This window comes from Chanos chanos, chromosome 8, assembly GCF_902362185.1.
Source record: "Chanos chanos chromosome 8, fChaCha1.1, whole genome shotgun sequence".
NCBI classification, from domain to species: Eukaryota; Metazoa; Chordata; class Actinopteri; order Gonorynchiformes; family Chanidae; genus Chanos; species Chanos chanos.
This window is the reverse complement of record NC_044502.1, coordinates 18734598-18748110: the sequence shown is the minus strand read 5'-3', so window position 1 is coordinate 18748110 and position 13513 is coordinate 18734598. Positions and strand designations below refer to the sequence as shown.

The 13513-nt window shown below is 43.8% G+C and overlaps 1 protein-coding gene across 1 annotated transcript; it reads left to right on the top strand.

Moving 5' to 3' along the window:
- The first annotated feature begins 6367 nt into the window (after nt 1–6367).
- Nucleotides 6368–12589, top strand: LOC115819401 (putative proline-rich protein 21). Its single transcript, XM_030782956.1, has 2 exons — nt 6368–6419; nt 11565–12589. The coding sequence occupies exons 1-2, from the start codon at nt 6368–6370 to the stop codon at nt 12587–12589; spliced, it is 1077 nt and encodes a 358-aa protein (XP_030638816.1).
- Nucleotides 12590–13513: the final 924 nt, after the last annotated feature.

Below are 13513 nucleotides of genomic sequence, written 5' to 3'. Positions count from 1 at the left end.
TCCATTGATGGCACATCACTTCTCTGCATCTCACTGTAGGGTACTTTAAAGTCGGCAGGTTGTTTGAATCGATGTAGCGGTTCTGCCTCTGCCCGAGCGTAAAAACGGGCATGTCACTCAGTGTCGGTCACGTCAGTCAGAGTTAATGTCGGCCGTGTCCCCATGGCCGCCTCTCCCTCTCTGAGCATGCTCAGGCTGGGTTAGCCGCTCTTCCGTGGACTGCACTGGAGAATCAATACCGCAAACTGTCCTAATAGAATTACCTCAGTAATGGAAGAACAAACTAAATTCTACTTACTTTCCCTGTCAAACCCCAGCAGGCAGTGACCTGGAGTTAGCACAGCCGGCGCGGCTAATGGCTGCAACAGGAACAGTACGCCATTCTGGGAAACATGGAAACGTATAAAGAAACAAACCAAATCCACTATCAAACTTTTAAATTGCCCCACAAGTAAGGATGTTTGTGTGTGTGTGTGTGTGTGTGTGTGTGCGCCCCTAGTGGGGACTCAGAGAAGAATAGTGCTGAGTAAAACCAGTTTTCTTCCCATAGTGCATCTGCTTTAACCTGTACAATAATTTGTTGTCAATAAAGCACAGAGTGTAGAAACTGACTTCCACTACTTGAAATAGATTTCCCAGCACTAATAATTCTGATCATCTTTGTTTTGTTTTGGTTTGGTTTTTCCAGTTTGTTTTGTTTTGTTTTTGTTTTGTTATGTTTTGTTCGTTTGTTTTTTGAGGTCGTTTTCCCTTGAATACTGTTTCTTTTGAATGTTTGTGTTTTTAAGCGACAGTGAATTTTTACTGAATAAAAGTGAAGATCGTATGTGTGTAGGAGAACTGAATGGCTTTCTGTTAAAATAAAGGATTTACTTTCCTGTGAGTGGTCTGTTTATAATACATGACGGCGTCATATGGCAAATACACTGGAGATGACAATTAAAGGTGGCTTCACTGGGTTTATACTACTGCAGGCAGTCACTCTCTCACAATGGGCACACACAGGGAATGTCAGTGTTCTCATGACCTGTGTGTTTGCATGTTCCCTGTGAGTACAAAAGAGAAACAGGTGTGATCTGGTTATTCTAATGAAAGATTCATGGACGCCCAGGACTCCTGGGCTGTGACACAGGGGTGCTCTGAGGCTGTTAATGTCTGCACACAGATGCATCCTGTCAGACAGGCGCTTCTAAATGAGACACCAGTCAACAGGAGAAATTCCAGGCAAGGACCTAGACTGACCAAGTGTAATCTCAGAGTGGTTCTCTAATCTGGTCTCAGTTATCCAACGCCCTGCCTCATTCTGAATGATCTAATCACTCTGCCTTTGTCATTACACACACAGCGGAATAGGTCACCGTAAATAAAAAAAAAAAAATTTGAAAGAGACGGTCTAACACTCGACCACTGACAGGTAAATAATTACATTAAAATCACTGTGAAAGGCTCTGGTGGGTGGGGCAAACTGTGAGGAGTGGATGCTTACCCCTCTCCATTAATGCAGTGAGAGGAGAAATCTCTGTGTCTCTGGACAAACGGTTCGGACTGGACCCACAACTCTCCTGTCCCTCTTAATAGCCTTTTAGCGCCATGGGTTTGGGATGTGTTCATTTAGGATGTAGACACATACAGTATTTGCTGAGTGCAGTATTAAAATGCATTTAATTTTTTGTTCCCAAATATGTTATGCCACTGGTATTGTTGTGGTTTTATGGTAGCATAATGTTTTTCAATATGCTCACATTTCTATGTTGCAACCTAGAAGGATAATTTTTGAAGATGAACAGAATTTTATTTTTTTGTTAAATAACTGTTGGCCAAGATTCTGGCGGTGACCCCGGACAGTTGGCTGTCTCTTCTCTCTCACATCTTGTTTGGCAGTTTGCTCTTGCAGACACATGTTGTGTAACATCTTAGGAATTTGCCCTTTTCTCACCGGGGACATGTCAAAACTCTTAATTCAAACTGGTGGGGAGATCGTTTCAGGCTGGGGCACCACAGCGCCCCCTTGGCAAGACCCCCTTACCTGAGCTGGTTGACCTCTGCGGTTTATTCTCAAAGCAGCAGCGAATAGGATGTCTGATCCCTCAAACCTTTGGCATGTCAATCCTCTCCTTCACTCACTCCACTGCCTGTCTGTGACAGCACACACTCCCTTCCAGACCCTGCTTTTTGCCTAAGATGGTATGAAATGTGTAAAGGCACCTGTCTATCCATGGCCTATCCCTGGCCTGCCCTTATACCCAGACACAACCACAGGCGTCTGACAGGTCCGTGGGCACAAGTTCCTGGGTTTCACTACCTCAGGGCTTGTCTCTTCGTACTTTTCATACTGCAATGCTAGAATGACCTTCCTGTCCAACTGAAACCTTTGAGTCTCTACCCATCTCCCATCCCTCTAACAAAACACATTTCCTCTGGATATAGCGCACATCTCCAGTCAAAGCCCTCAGCCCTAACACCCCATTCCTCACCTCTAACAGCCTGTGAATGGTAAAAGAAAAATACTGACATTATTATTTGCACTTCTTGGCGGGATTTATAAAGCAATGACGACAATGGTTTTCCAACTGAACTCTCTCTGTGTAAGGCTTTGTGCGAAATTAACTGAATTTTAATTGCAAATTGTCAAATGATGTGCCCAAACCCCGCTCAGATGTCCTGCTCAGAATAGCATTGTTCCACAACAGCTCAGAGAGTGTGCTTGAGAATAAAAATAACCCCAGCAACAGTACATCAGCTTCCTCAATTTTAAAAAAACAAAAAACAAAACAAAACAAAACAAAACAAAAAAAACCAACAACAGCAAACGGCTTAACATTAGCCGGTTAGGACGCTAGGATTCCTTACTCTAGTCACAGCTTTGATAAGCCTAATTAAAAATGTTGATTTTTCTTCCCTGACCTTACTTTGTCTCAAAACTCAGCACAGAAAACGGTTTGATTTACTTCAGTCAGCAGTGTATGATCTGACCTCTTCTTCTTTTTCTTTCTTTCTTTCTTTTTTTTTTTTTTTTAACTTAGTATAAAATGTATATATGTATTCATTGCATTCTCGGCAATCGCCTCCAGGAATTTAATATATGACTTCAGCACCTTGGACAGCGACAAACGGGCTATCTCCATGGTACTGAAGCGAGATCTGCAATATTTTAAACGGGGGTGATGAGGGGGTTGGGTGGACATACACTAGATCCCTAACTAGTCCCCTCCATGTCAACCTCATAAGGACAGATCCGAGACCGACATCTGGAAGTTTATTTATATCTGGACTGCACTTGATAGCAATCTGCCGGAGAGAGCACGACTGAGGGAAAGTGAAAATCGCTGCCTGGTTTTCTCATCAACATCAGCTTATTGCCCTCTTGAGACTTGCAAAGGCAATCATACCTGCAGATATCTGAATGTCTGAGAGCACATTTGACATGTATTTATTACATTTTCTTGCTTGAGCCAGGCACATCTTATTCAAATAAGCATTGAAAAATGTCATCCAAAAGAAAAAAGGAGCGAGAGATTCATAAGAACCAGTGAAACCACGGAGCGGTGAAAGCGTTCAGCTCTCTGTGGACAACAATTAGTTATGTCTGCCATACTCCCTCGTGGCCTTGATTAAAGCCAGGTGTGTTTTGTCGTTTTTCTATTTTTGAGATGAAGTTTACGTAAATATGGAATATATGTAGCGGATATTGTGACTGACAGTATTTCTTCTCTCTGCGTGCTTTGGACGCGTCAGCGTGAGCGCGCTCTGGTTGCTGTTGTATAAATTCACCATGGTATTCTATACCTGCATGGAAAAAAAAAAATTTAGTATTGTGTTTGGCATGTCAGCAAATTCCGTGCGTGTTCTCGCCTGTCTGGTTTTATGAAGGTATGCTACGGTGATGAGCCTTCCATCCATTCCCATGGTACCCTCTCCGCTGCATTTTTTGCCGGTCTGTACTGTGTATGCGCGATGTGTGTCTTCAGTTTTGAGATTCGTGAACTGCGTCTTCCTCGCAAGCCGTCACTCTTATTTCAACTCACAGCAGTGCGCTGATGCGGAATGACGGTGAGTTGTGGTAATAGCGCAAACAATTCTTTTTTTTATCATTTCCTCTTGCGTTTCCTGTACTGGAAGCGCTCTGTGTAACTCGGCCCACTGAGAAATGGCAATGCCACTTGAGGAAATGGGAGTGCCGGAGCGCGACACAGCGCGAGAGCGTGTGTGTGCCCTGAACGTGCAGCTGTTTAATGAGAGCGGATCCACAGTCCTCGTCTCGTGAGACGCAGGTGAACGAGTGGCAGAGGCTCTGAACTCAGAAGCTTTAAGCGCTGGCGCGTCAGTGTGCGCTTGCTTCTGCGTCGCTTAGATGGAGTTTTTAGTGTGCAGTCCAGTGAGAGTGAAGCAATGCACACTCACTTGCTAGAGCACTGTGACCACGTCAGGGAGGAGCGCGAGTGAGAGATAACTGAAGCCCGATTAGAAGTTGCCGTCAAAGATGTGAGATTTGAACTCTTCAAAAACGGACTATTCTAGGACTAGGAACGACTGGTTACAAGGCTCTTTTTTCGTTCTGGATTACTGACCATGCAGACGAATGAGCGCTTTCACAATGCACCTCAGTGTAAGTGAACCAAGAACTCAAAAGAAAGCATTGCAAAGCAATGCACATTGCACTGACCTAACCCCACAGATGGAGCATCATCCCAAAAACTGAAGCGCTCGTTTGGAATACAGGCTATGCAGGATTTGGAAAACCGATGTAGGATATTTTTGGAAATTCAAGTGCTAAGGAATACAAGACGACGCAAAACCTTTAAGCTACTGAAGCTTAGTCTACAAAAGTATAAAAGATCGGAGACAGAGTCGAAATTTTCACCTTAAAAGAGGATTTTCCATAAAATTTCGAGACGGAGGTAATCTTTTCTATTTCCGTACCAGACAAATCGATTGTAATTTCTGAGTGACAAACGTGGGAACTAGGCGGTTTTAACGTTATGAAATGGTTGCGATGGCGTGGATGTCAGTTGTTTCGGAAAATAAAGCTATTTCATTTAATTCTACTAATAGGGAACAGTTGGTATATAGTAAAAATGAAAAATATGAGGGCACTTAGGAATTGTCTACAGTCGTCTACAGAGGAGTTGCCAAGGCTACAGTTTCGTGCCTCATTGACTTTTGGGTGTTAAAGACCACTATTTTGAAAACAGGTAGCTTTAGGGAAGATAACCTCAACCTCATTTAAAATGGGTGCTCCAGTTGACATGTTCAGTATTTCGGAGAAATGGTAGCAGAAACACTGACTAATCTTGATCGGACATTGATTTTTCTTCTAGGGTCTTGTTGAAAATCAACGTCTCCCCGTTTTAGTGCCCCTTGGCACACCATTTTGATGTCAGACAAGGTAAGAACATGTATTTATTATTTTACTCTTGACTTTCTAACTAAATTTAAGTAAGGCACACAGTTTACGCACCCATTCCAGCATAGTAGCAAGTATTAGTGTGAAGGCAAGGCCGAAGTATATTGTTATTTAAATATTTGGAAAACTGACCGCTGAATTTGTGCGATAACAATAAAACAGCAGAATGACAGTGAGAGAATACTGCTACACAATACTATATTTAATATTAGTTATGAATACTTCTAGACAAGACTATCTTTAATATTAATTATAATACCAATCAATTTGTTCTAAGGTCATCTGCTCGGAGTAACACGCACAGCCTAAATGAACTGATGTAGACCTGAGTGTATTATTCCACAAATTGTTAGCAGTTCTGTTTTCCCCCTCTCTTCATAAAGATAACCAGTTCCACTGTAAGGCTTTGAAAACTGGAGATAGTTATGATGAAAGCAAGGCAATATACGACAATAACATGTGATTAATACACTGATAAAATGTTAATTTACCATAATTTGTTTCACTGGGCTCACAAAGACGTTTCGTGACAAATTTAAATCTACCTCCACTTGTCCAGAGTGGTCTGTTATCGCGCCCTCATATTTAATTTGGTAAATGAAGAACTTCTTTAAATGAAGTAAAAATGCAGGGACTTTTTGGGTTGACCTGGTCGTGGGTCAGCTTATTGTGTATGTGTAGACACTCAGATGGTGTTGTGGTGTTGAACATATCTTGCCTTTTGATGCCTGTTACGGCTTAATTACTGCTGAACCGTGGTGGTTATTGTTTTATTGTTATTTGCTTTTGTTTCTGTCTTTTTTAAATGTATATAATCAGTCACCTTTAAACATTTTACCTATATCCATTATTATTCAAAGAGGGAAAGAGAACATAACGTTTCGAGCATCTGGTGAACGATGTAACTTGAATAATTTAGAATAGTTTAATTGGGCTCTCCGCTGAAAGTATGCTTTCAGTACCATGGAGATGCCACAAGGTTACAGACCTTCTCTCAGAACCTATAGAAACACAGGTGAGTGAAATCCAGTAAATGTCATATCGTTCAGCATAAACCCTCAGGCAAGCATATCAAACGCCACGGTCCAAACTTCACAGTTCCAACGTCATCTATTCTGAGTGTAGATTCAGATCTCATTAGTGTCGCTGTATCCGTCCGAAAAAGTCTTTTCCTTATACGTCCGGCATCATTTCACATCGAAGCGTTGCCATCACGAGACTGATTGCCGCGAATCTACCGCCTCCTGGCCACCCACGCCGCTTCCACTGGGTGTCATCACAAATCAAGCGCACCGTTCCGTTTGTGCCTGCTCATTCCAGCGTGATGTTCAACGGCCATTTCCATCTCACCATTATTATTATTATTATTATTATTATTATTATTATTATTATTATTATTATTATTGTTATTGTTGTTGTTGTTGTTGTTGCTGTAATGATACTCTGATAATAACACAGCATTTATGATGTAATACTTTCTTGTCTTCATGGAGACTTAATTGATTTGCTGAAAATCAGAGGATGTGCTGTCCCCTGTTTGAGGAGGAGCATATTGGCTTTTCTGAGCCTTTATCGTGAGATCTGATGAAAATCTGGAGCACATGTGCACTGTTAAAACAGACCACTCTTTTTCCATAGCACCAGTTTCATTACATAACACTACCAAAAGCACAGGGGAGAACTGAGTCCAGTCTGTATTACATTTCCCTCTGCACACCAGTGAGTTTAGGAGCTGGGAATGGTCCCACAGGATGGAAAAACCCATCAATGTGTGTCTCATATTCAAAAATGAATCTGCTCTGGGTTTTAAAAATATTAACAGTGTTGTTTACAGGACACGACTGAAATTGTTACAACTGATGACAGTGTTGACAATGGACTGATTAAGCTGGGTCATTTCCTCTCTAGCGTGACAATACAAGCAGCGTAAAACAATGAGGAGCATGAGTGATGTAATTTTCAGTGTTGCTTTGGCCAGCACGCCTGCATCCACAGAGAGCAGACCGAAATCAGACAGAGCTGTGTGCTGTGTTCTGTTATCTAATGAACTAAGATAAATGTTTATACCATTAACTGTTTCAGCGATATTTAATGGTTGTATATTTGACCCACACATACACTGTAGCCCAGAGAGAGAGAGAGAGAGAGAGAGAGACAGAGGGATGGAGAGAGAGTCATCCAATAAAGATGCCGTGACAAGGCCCTGCAGTCACGGGGGGAGGGATGTGGAAGGGGAGGTGATGAACGGGGGGGGGGGGGGGGGTGTGTGGAAGGGGAGGTGATGAACGGGGGGGGGTGTGGAAGGGGAGGTGATGAACGGGGGGGTGTGGAAGGGGAGGTGATGAACAGGGGTGAGGGATGTGGAAGGGGAGGTGATGAGTACAGAGACCACAGAGAGGTCTGTCGATATTGTATGATGGAGAACAAAAGCCCTCACTGATAATCATTTGGCTGGAGAAGAGTAGAGAAGGAAAGAAACAGGGTCGGGGGGTGGTGGTGCTTGAGTGCTCTCATCATGAGATTTGCCTTTCGAAGAACACGCACACACACAGACACACACATAGGCCAGAAGTTGTTGAGTCTAGAATTACTCCTCTTGCCCCTCTTCAGCTGAGGAATCTTATAATGAAGCCTGGCCTTCAGTCCAGAAGAAGCCAGGTGTTCACACACTCATGAATCATACACACTCCATGTATGTGTTTCTGTCTCTGTGTGCATGCTTATTCATGCAGATGCGTGTGTGTGTGTGTGTGTGTGTGTGTGTGTGTGTGCGTGTTGACATTTTTCATGTCATCCTTGGGGAAATGACTGAAGGTAATCATGACAAACATTGCTAATTGGCCACATTACTTGTTGAAGCATTTAAGAGCTGTCAAGATAAACACCGTGAGTCAAACTGGGAGAATTCCCTGGAGATGAAAGCAGTGTATGTGGACTATTCTGTTCAAACCCAACACAAACGAGCCCATCAGCTCCCGTCTGATACACAATCAACACACCACTCCAGTAAAAGCCACTATGGATCCGTCTTTCTGAGTCTGAACAAGCAACAAAGGCCAAAATTAAAGCCTTCCTAAGAGCGTAATAACTAACACTGTGTGTGAGGTGAATGTTCACACACCATAGCTTTTCCCCACCATTTATCACGCTGCTTCCACACAATCTACTGTGTGTCTCTGATATTGAAATATTTACGGCATGTGTCAATCATGTATTGTTACAATGCTAACTACAGCACTGCATTTATGTCACTGTGGGACCCTGTCACTGTTAGTCCATAATTATATATAGTACAGTATATCCCATACATTATATATCACATATACACACACACACACGCGCATATATATATATATATATATACATATACATATATGTGTGTGTGTGTGTGTGTGTGTGTGTGTATATATGATTATGCATAATGCAGTAAATGGGAGTAGGACTGCAGCAGACTCACAGCCATACCTGTCCAAAATGACAACAGTGCACCTCATATAAAGCTTCTCTGTAGAGGCCTGTGTTTCTGCGGCTGGATCTTGGCAGAATCAAAAGCTTCAGACCTCAGGACTGAATGTAGGCATTTTTGGACAGCAACCTATGAAGTTTCCAGTTCATTCTCAGGTTATGGTTCCCACTGTATTCACCCATTGGCGTCCTGAGGAGGGTGGTTTTCAGGGCACACTGGCCGTGTGTGTGTGTGTGTGTGTGTTGATTATATTGTATAGAACTGTGTATATAGCCAAAACAAGAGAGCTGTGTGAATAGTCCCCAGCATCACTCACTTCTGCTGCCTTTAATTAACCTGTCAGACAATGTCCAACACCAGGAGCAAGGCTGTGTGAACAAGTGTGGACAGATTTACTGTGTGTGTGCCTGTGTGTGTGTGTGTGTGTGTGTGTGTGTGTGTGTGTGCTTGTGTGTGTGTGAGTGTTGTCTGCAGATGCAATGACTTGAGGTGACTACTGCTTGTAATTTAACCAGATCACCACTCTGTGCTGTCAGCCCTCTCGCTGTCTCTCTGTTGTTCAGTGTGTTTATATGTCATAAAAGAGAGAGAGGGGGGGGGATCAGTGCCAGCCATACTGAATGCTGATTGGCAGATGGTGGCTGTTTTTTTTTTCTTTACTGTAACTCATTTCCTGTTCTCTTTGGTTAGCCAGACTACTCCCTTTCAGCTCATCTCTTCTGTTCAGATACACACTAGCTTAAAGGTTTCACTGGTCTTTTTTTGTTTTTCAACAATGTTACAACAATAAGGTTACAACTATACTGTCACCACTGTACTGTTCTGTTTTAACCAATATTACATTTATGATCTCAGAGCATCATTTAACCAGTGTTTCAGCAATATTATTACAACCACACTCTGACAGTAACATGAACAACCACACTGCTACAACTACACTCTCCCAGCAAGTCCAACCAGTGTTACAACTGTAATGTCACATTCCTGTTCTGGTGGAGTCCTTGTCTTTTCCCAGAGTCCACACACACACACACACACACACACACACACACCCTCCCACTGACACACACACACACACACACACACACACACACACACACACACACACACACACACACACACACACACACACACACACACACACTTCGTAGCTTTAAAGCAGTAACACAGGGAGAGGGGTGTAAAGCTCACGCGTGGTGCTTGAGCTGTAAGCTCTATGTGACTCAAATGCCATCCACTTCTTCCCTCGAACTAATCCTAACTGATCAAGTTATGAGGCAACATACGTCAAATATTCCTAATCTCAGACAGCTGTTTTCTCTTGAGGCTAAGTCAACCGTCGCTCTCTCAGCAGAAGGGAAGGCAGGCTCCTGAGGGAGAGAGGCAGTTACATCTATCTGAAAGTCAAGCCCTGGAAATGACTGGAAAACAGGTAGTTTAAAAGCTGAAATGGAGCAGGGAAGAATAACTGCATATTCTCAGCACAGTATTCACTCATTCTCCAGGGCAAATTGAATTGGTCAGGCTGAAATTGGCCAACGCTTTTCGGCATAACAAGTGTTCAACATTATTGCTCTGCTCGTTAGACCAGAATGACCAGACGTGATTTCCAATATCACTGGTCCCAGCGAACGGGAGGAGATGAGTTAACACTGTCCACAGGTCTTACAGTAGATACATCTCACCTGAAGTACATGTGAAAATGGACCCTGATAAGCCAGGATAAACATTCGTCCCACTGTAATAGATCAGTTCAGACCACATTAACTGCTATTACAGCTCTGATAGATCAGCTTTGACCAGGATAAATGCTATTCTCAACCTAATGGTTCAGCTCTGACCAGGATAAACACCATTCCCACCATAATGATTCAGCTCTGACCAGGTTGGAGACAGTTTAAATGTCATTGAGGCGACATGATTCCTCAGCCTCTGGGTTGAAAAAAAAAAAGTGTCTGTGAAATGTGTGTGTGCATGTGTATGTGTGTGGAGAGAGAGAGAAAGAGAGGGGGGGGCAAATGGTGCTTTGACTCTGTACTATAGGATGATGATTTGATTCTGTACTATAGGACAGTGCTTTGGCTCTGTCCTATAGTAAAGTGCTTTGTGTGGCGCCAGAGCGTAGCCTGTGGGCTCTATTGGATTCTCACTGGCAGTGAGTGACTGCTGGTTGAATGTGCTGACTCCTGCGTCTAATCCCTGCCAACTTCACTTAATTAGATCCCCTCCCTGAGATGGTGCCCCTTTAATTTCACCCCTGTTAATGGGTCTCTGAGGAGGGAAAATGGTCAACTCTCTCTCTTCTGCAGCTTTATGGGGCCAAAACAGGTCTGCGCTTGTTGACTGTGGTCGTCCTGGCAACCTTCACTCTGTGCATTGATAATTTAATTGTGGATTGAGGCTTTCATGCTCTATTTCCAAATCAATCTCAGCTTTTTTAATCTAGATTCAATTAGAGACATGTCTGTGGATTCTGAAGTGTTGCACGTGTGAATGTGTTAGTGTGTGTGTGTGTGTGTGTGTGTGTGTGCATTAGGGACATAGATGTAGATGTATTGTGGGTAGTGCATATGTTAGACATATGTGCCTTTATTTGCTTCTTTGTCAGGCTATTAATAAGACAAACATTTCTCATTTCATAGAGCCTGGATTACTCTGTCCATGTGTTTTTGACAGCTCTGTCTTTGAACACAGAGAATCTGATTCTCATTCCTCTTGCAGCCTCAGACCTTACCAGTTCCTGTCTTATCTACACTCCTGCCTCTACACTCCTACCTCTACACTACTGCCCCTACACTCCTGCCTCTACACTACTGCCCCTACACTACTGCCCATACACTCCTGCCCCTACACTACTGCCCCTACACTACTGCCCCTACACTCCTGCCCCTACACTCCTGCCTCTACACTACTGCCCCTACACTCCTGCCCCTACACTCCTGCCTCTACACTACTGCCCCTACACTACTGCCCCTACACTCCTGCCTCTACACTACTGCCCCTACACTCCTGCCTCTACACTCCTGCCTCTACACTACTGCCCCTACACTACTGCCCCTACACTCCTGCCTCTACACTACTGCCCCTACACTCCTACCTCTACACTCCTGCCCCTACACTCCTGCCCCTACACTACTGCCCCTACACTCCTGCCTCTACACTACTGCCCCTACACTACTGCCCCTACACTCCTGCCCCTACACTCCTGCCTCTACACTCCTGCCCCTACACTACTGCCTCTACACTCCTGCCCCTACACTCCTGCCTCTACACTACTGCCTCTACACTCCTGCCTCTACACTACTGCCCCTACACTACTGCCTCTACACTACTGCCTCTACACTCCTGCCTCTACACTACTGCCCCTACACTACTGCCTCTACACTCCTGCCCCTACCTACTGCCCCTACACTACTGCCTCTACACTACTGCCTCTACACTACTGCCCCTACACTCCTGCCTCTACACTACTGCCTCTACACTACTGCCCCTACACTCCTGCCTCTACACTACTGCCTCTACACTCCTGCCTCTACACTACTGCCCCTACACTCCTGCCTCTACACTACTGCCCCTACACTCCTGCCTCTACACTCCTGCCCCTACACTCCTGCCTCTACACTCCTGCCTCTACACTTCCCTTCCCACTTCCACAACGGTGTCCAGAGCTCCCAGTTCCCCAGAAATCCTGTAACGGAATGCTGACCAGCGATGCGTGAATGAAACAAGAAAAAAAGAGAGAGGGGGGATAAAGAGAGGGCGGAGAGAGAGAGAGAGAGAGAGAGAGAGAGAGAGAGAGAGAGAAAGTTGCCTGGAACACGGAGGCCTGTGCTGTGTGATTGATGGGTTTATAAAGTTATCTCTGATTGGACTGATTAGCTCCACTCCTCTCTCTCCTCACTCTCTCCTCATTCCCTCACTCCCTTTGCATTTTCCTCTGCTCCTCTCTAATGCTCTTGTTCTCATGCTGCGACCTGCAGGTCGATACTGCGTTAGAGCTTAATTCACACAGACACTCTCATAGCACATGGAGAGAAAAAAAAACATGCAGTGGTATTGGATTACTTACTGAACACCTCAAATTAAAAATCCTTATTTTACCACTGACATTTTCACTCACTTTCATTTAATTTTTTTGTTTTTCATTTTTGGCATTAAACGAAGGGATCCATGATCAAAAGGAATCATAGAGTGAATGATCATGTAATGATGTAATCATGATCCTGTAAAAGTAACCATAGATCATGAGTGAATGATCCAGTGTTTCTTTCTTTATAATATATCTGATTCTTTATGTGAATCCAGTCATACATGTGATCTAATAGATCCTGCAACTCCATTACCCAGCAGCAGACATCACACAGTGCTCCAGTGCTGATGTTGTGGGTTTAAATCCCAGCCTTGCCACCGTTTGGATTGAGCACTGCTACAAACATAATCAGCCACATTCTGGGACAGTCCACCAGAGAGAGTGTGCTACCCTCTATCGCATTCAGCAACAGTGGGGTGTCCCAAACCTCTGAACTCAGAGATCTTTCAGAGCCTGTCTTCCCTGTCAAACAGTTACATTCATATAAAAGAATGAGTGTAAGTTACATGTCATGGTAGCATTGAACATTAGTGCTACCAGTGAATGGAAAGGG

What these genes read in the sequence shown, in the direction of transcription:
- LOC115819401 (XM_030782956.1), top strand. Translation starts at nt 6,368, where the DNA reads ATGGAGATGCCACAAGGTTACAGACCTTCTCTCAGAACCTATAGAAAC. An exon ending in CAGAACCTATAGAAACACAG is followed by an intron (nt 6,420 to 11,564) that starts GTGAGTGAAATC and finishes CTTTGAACACAG; the next exon opens with AGAATCTGATTCTCATTCCT.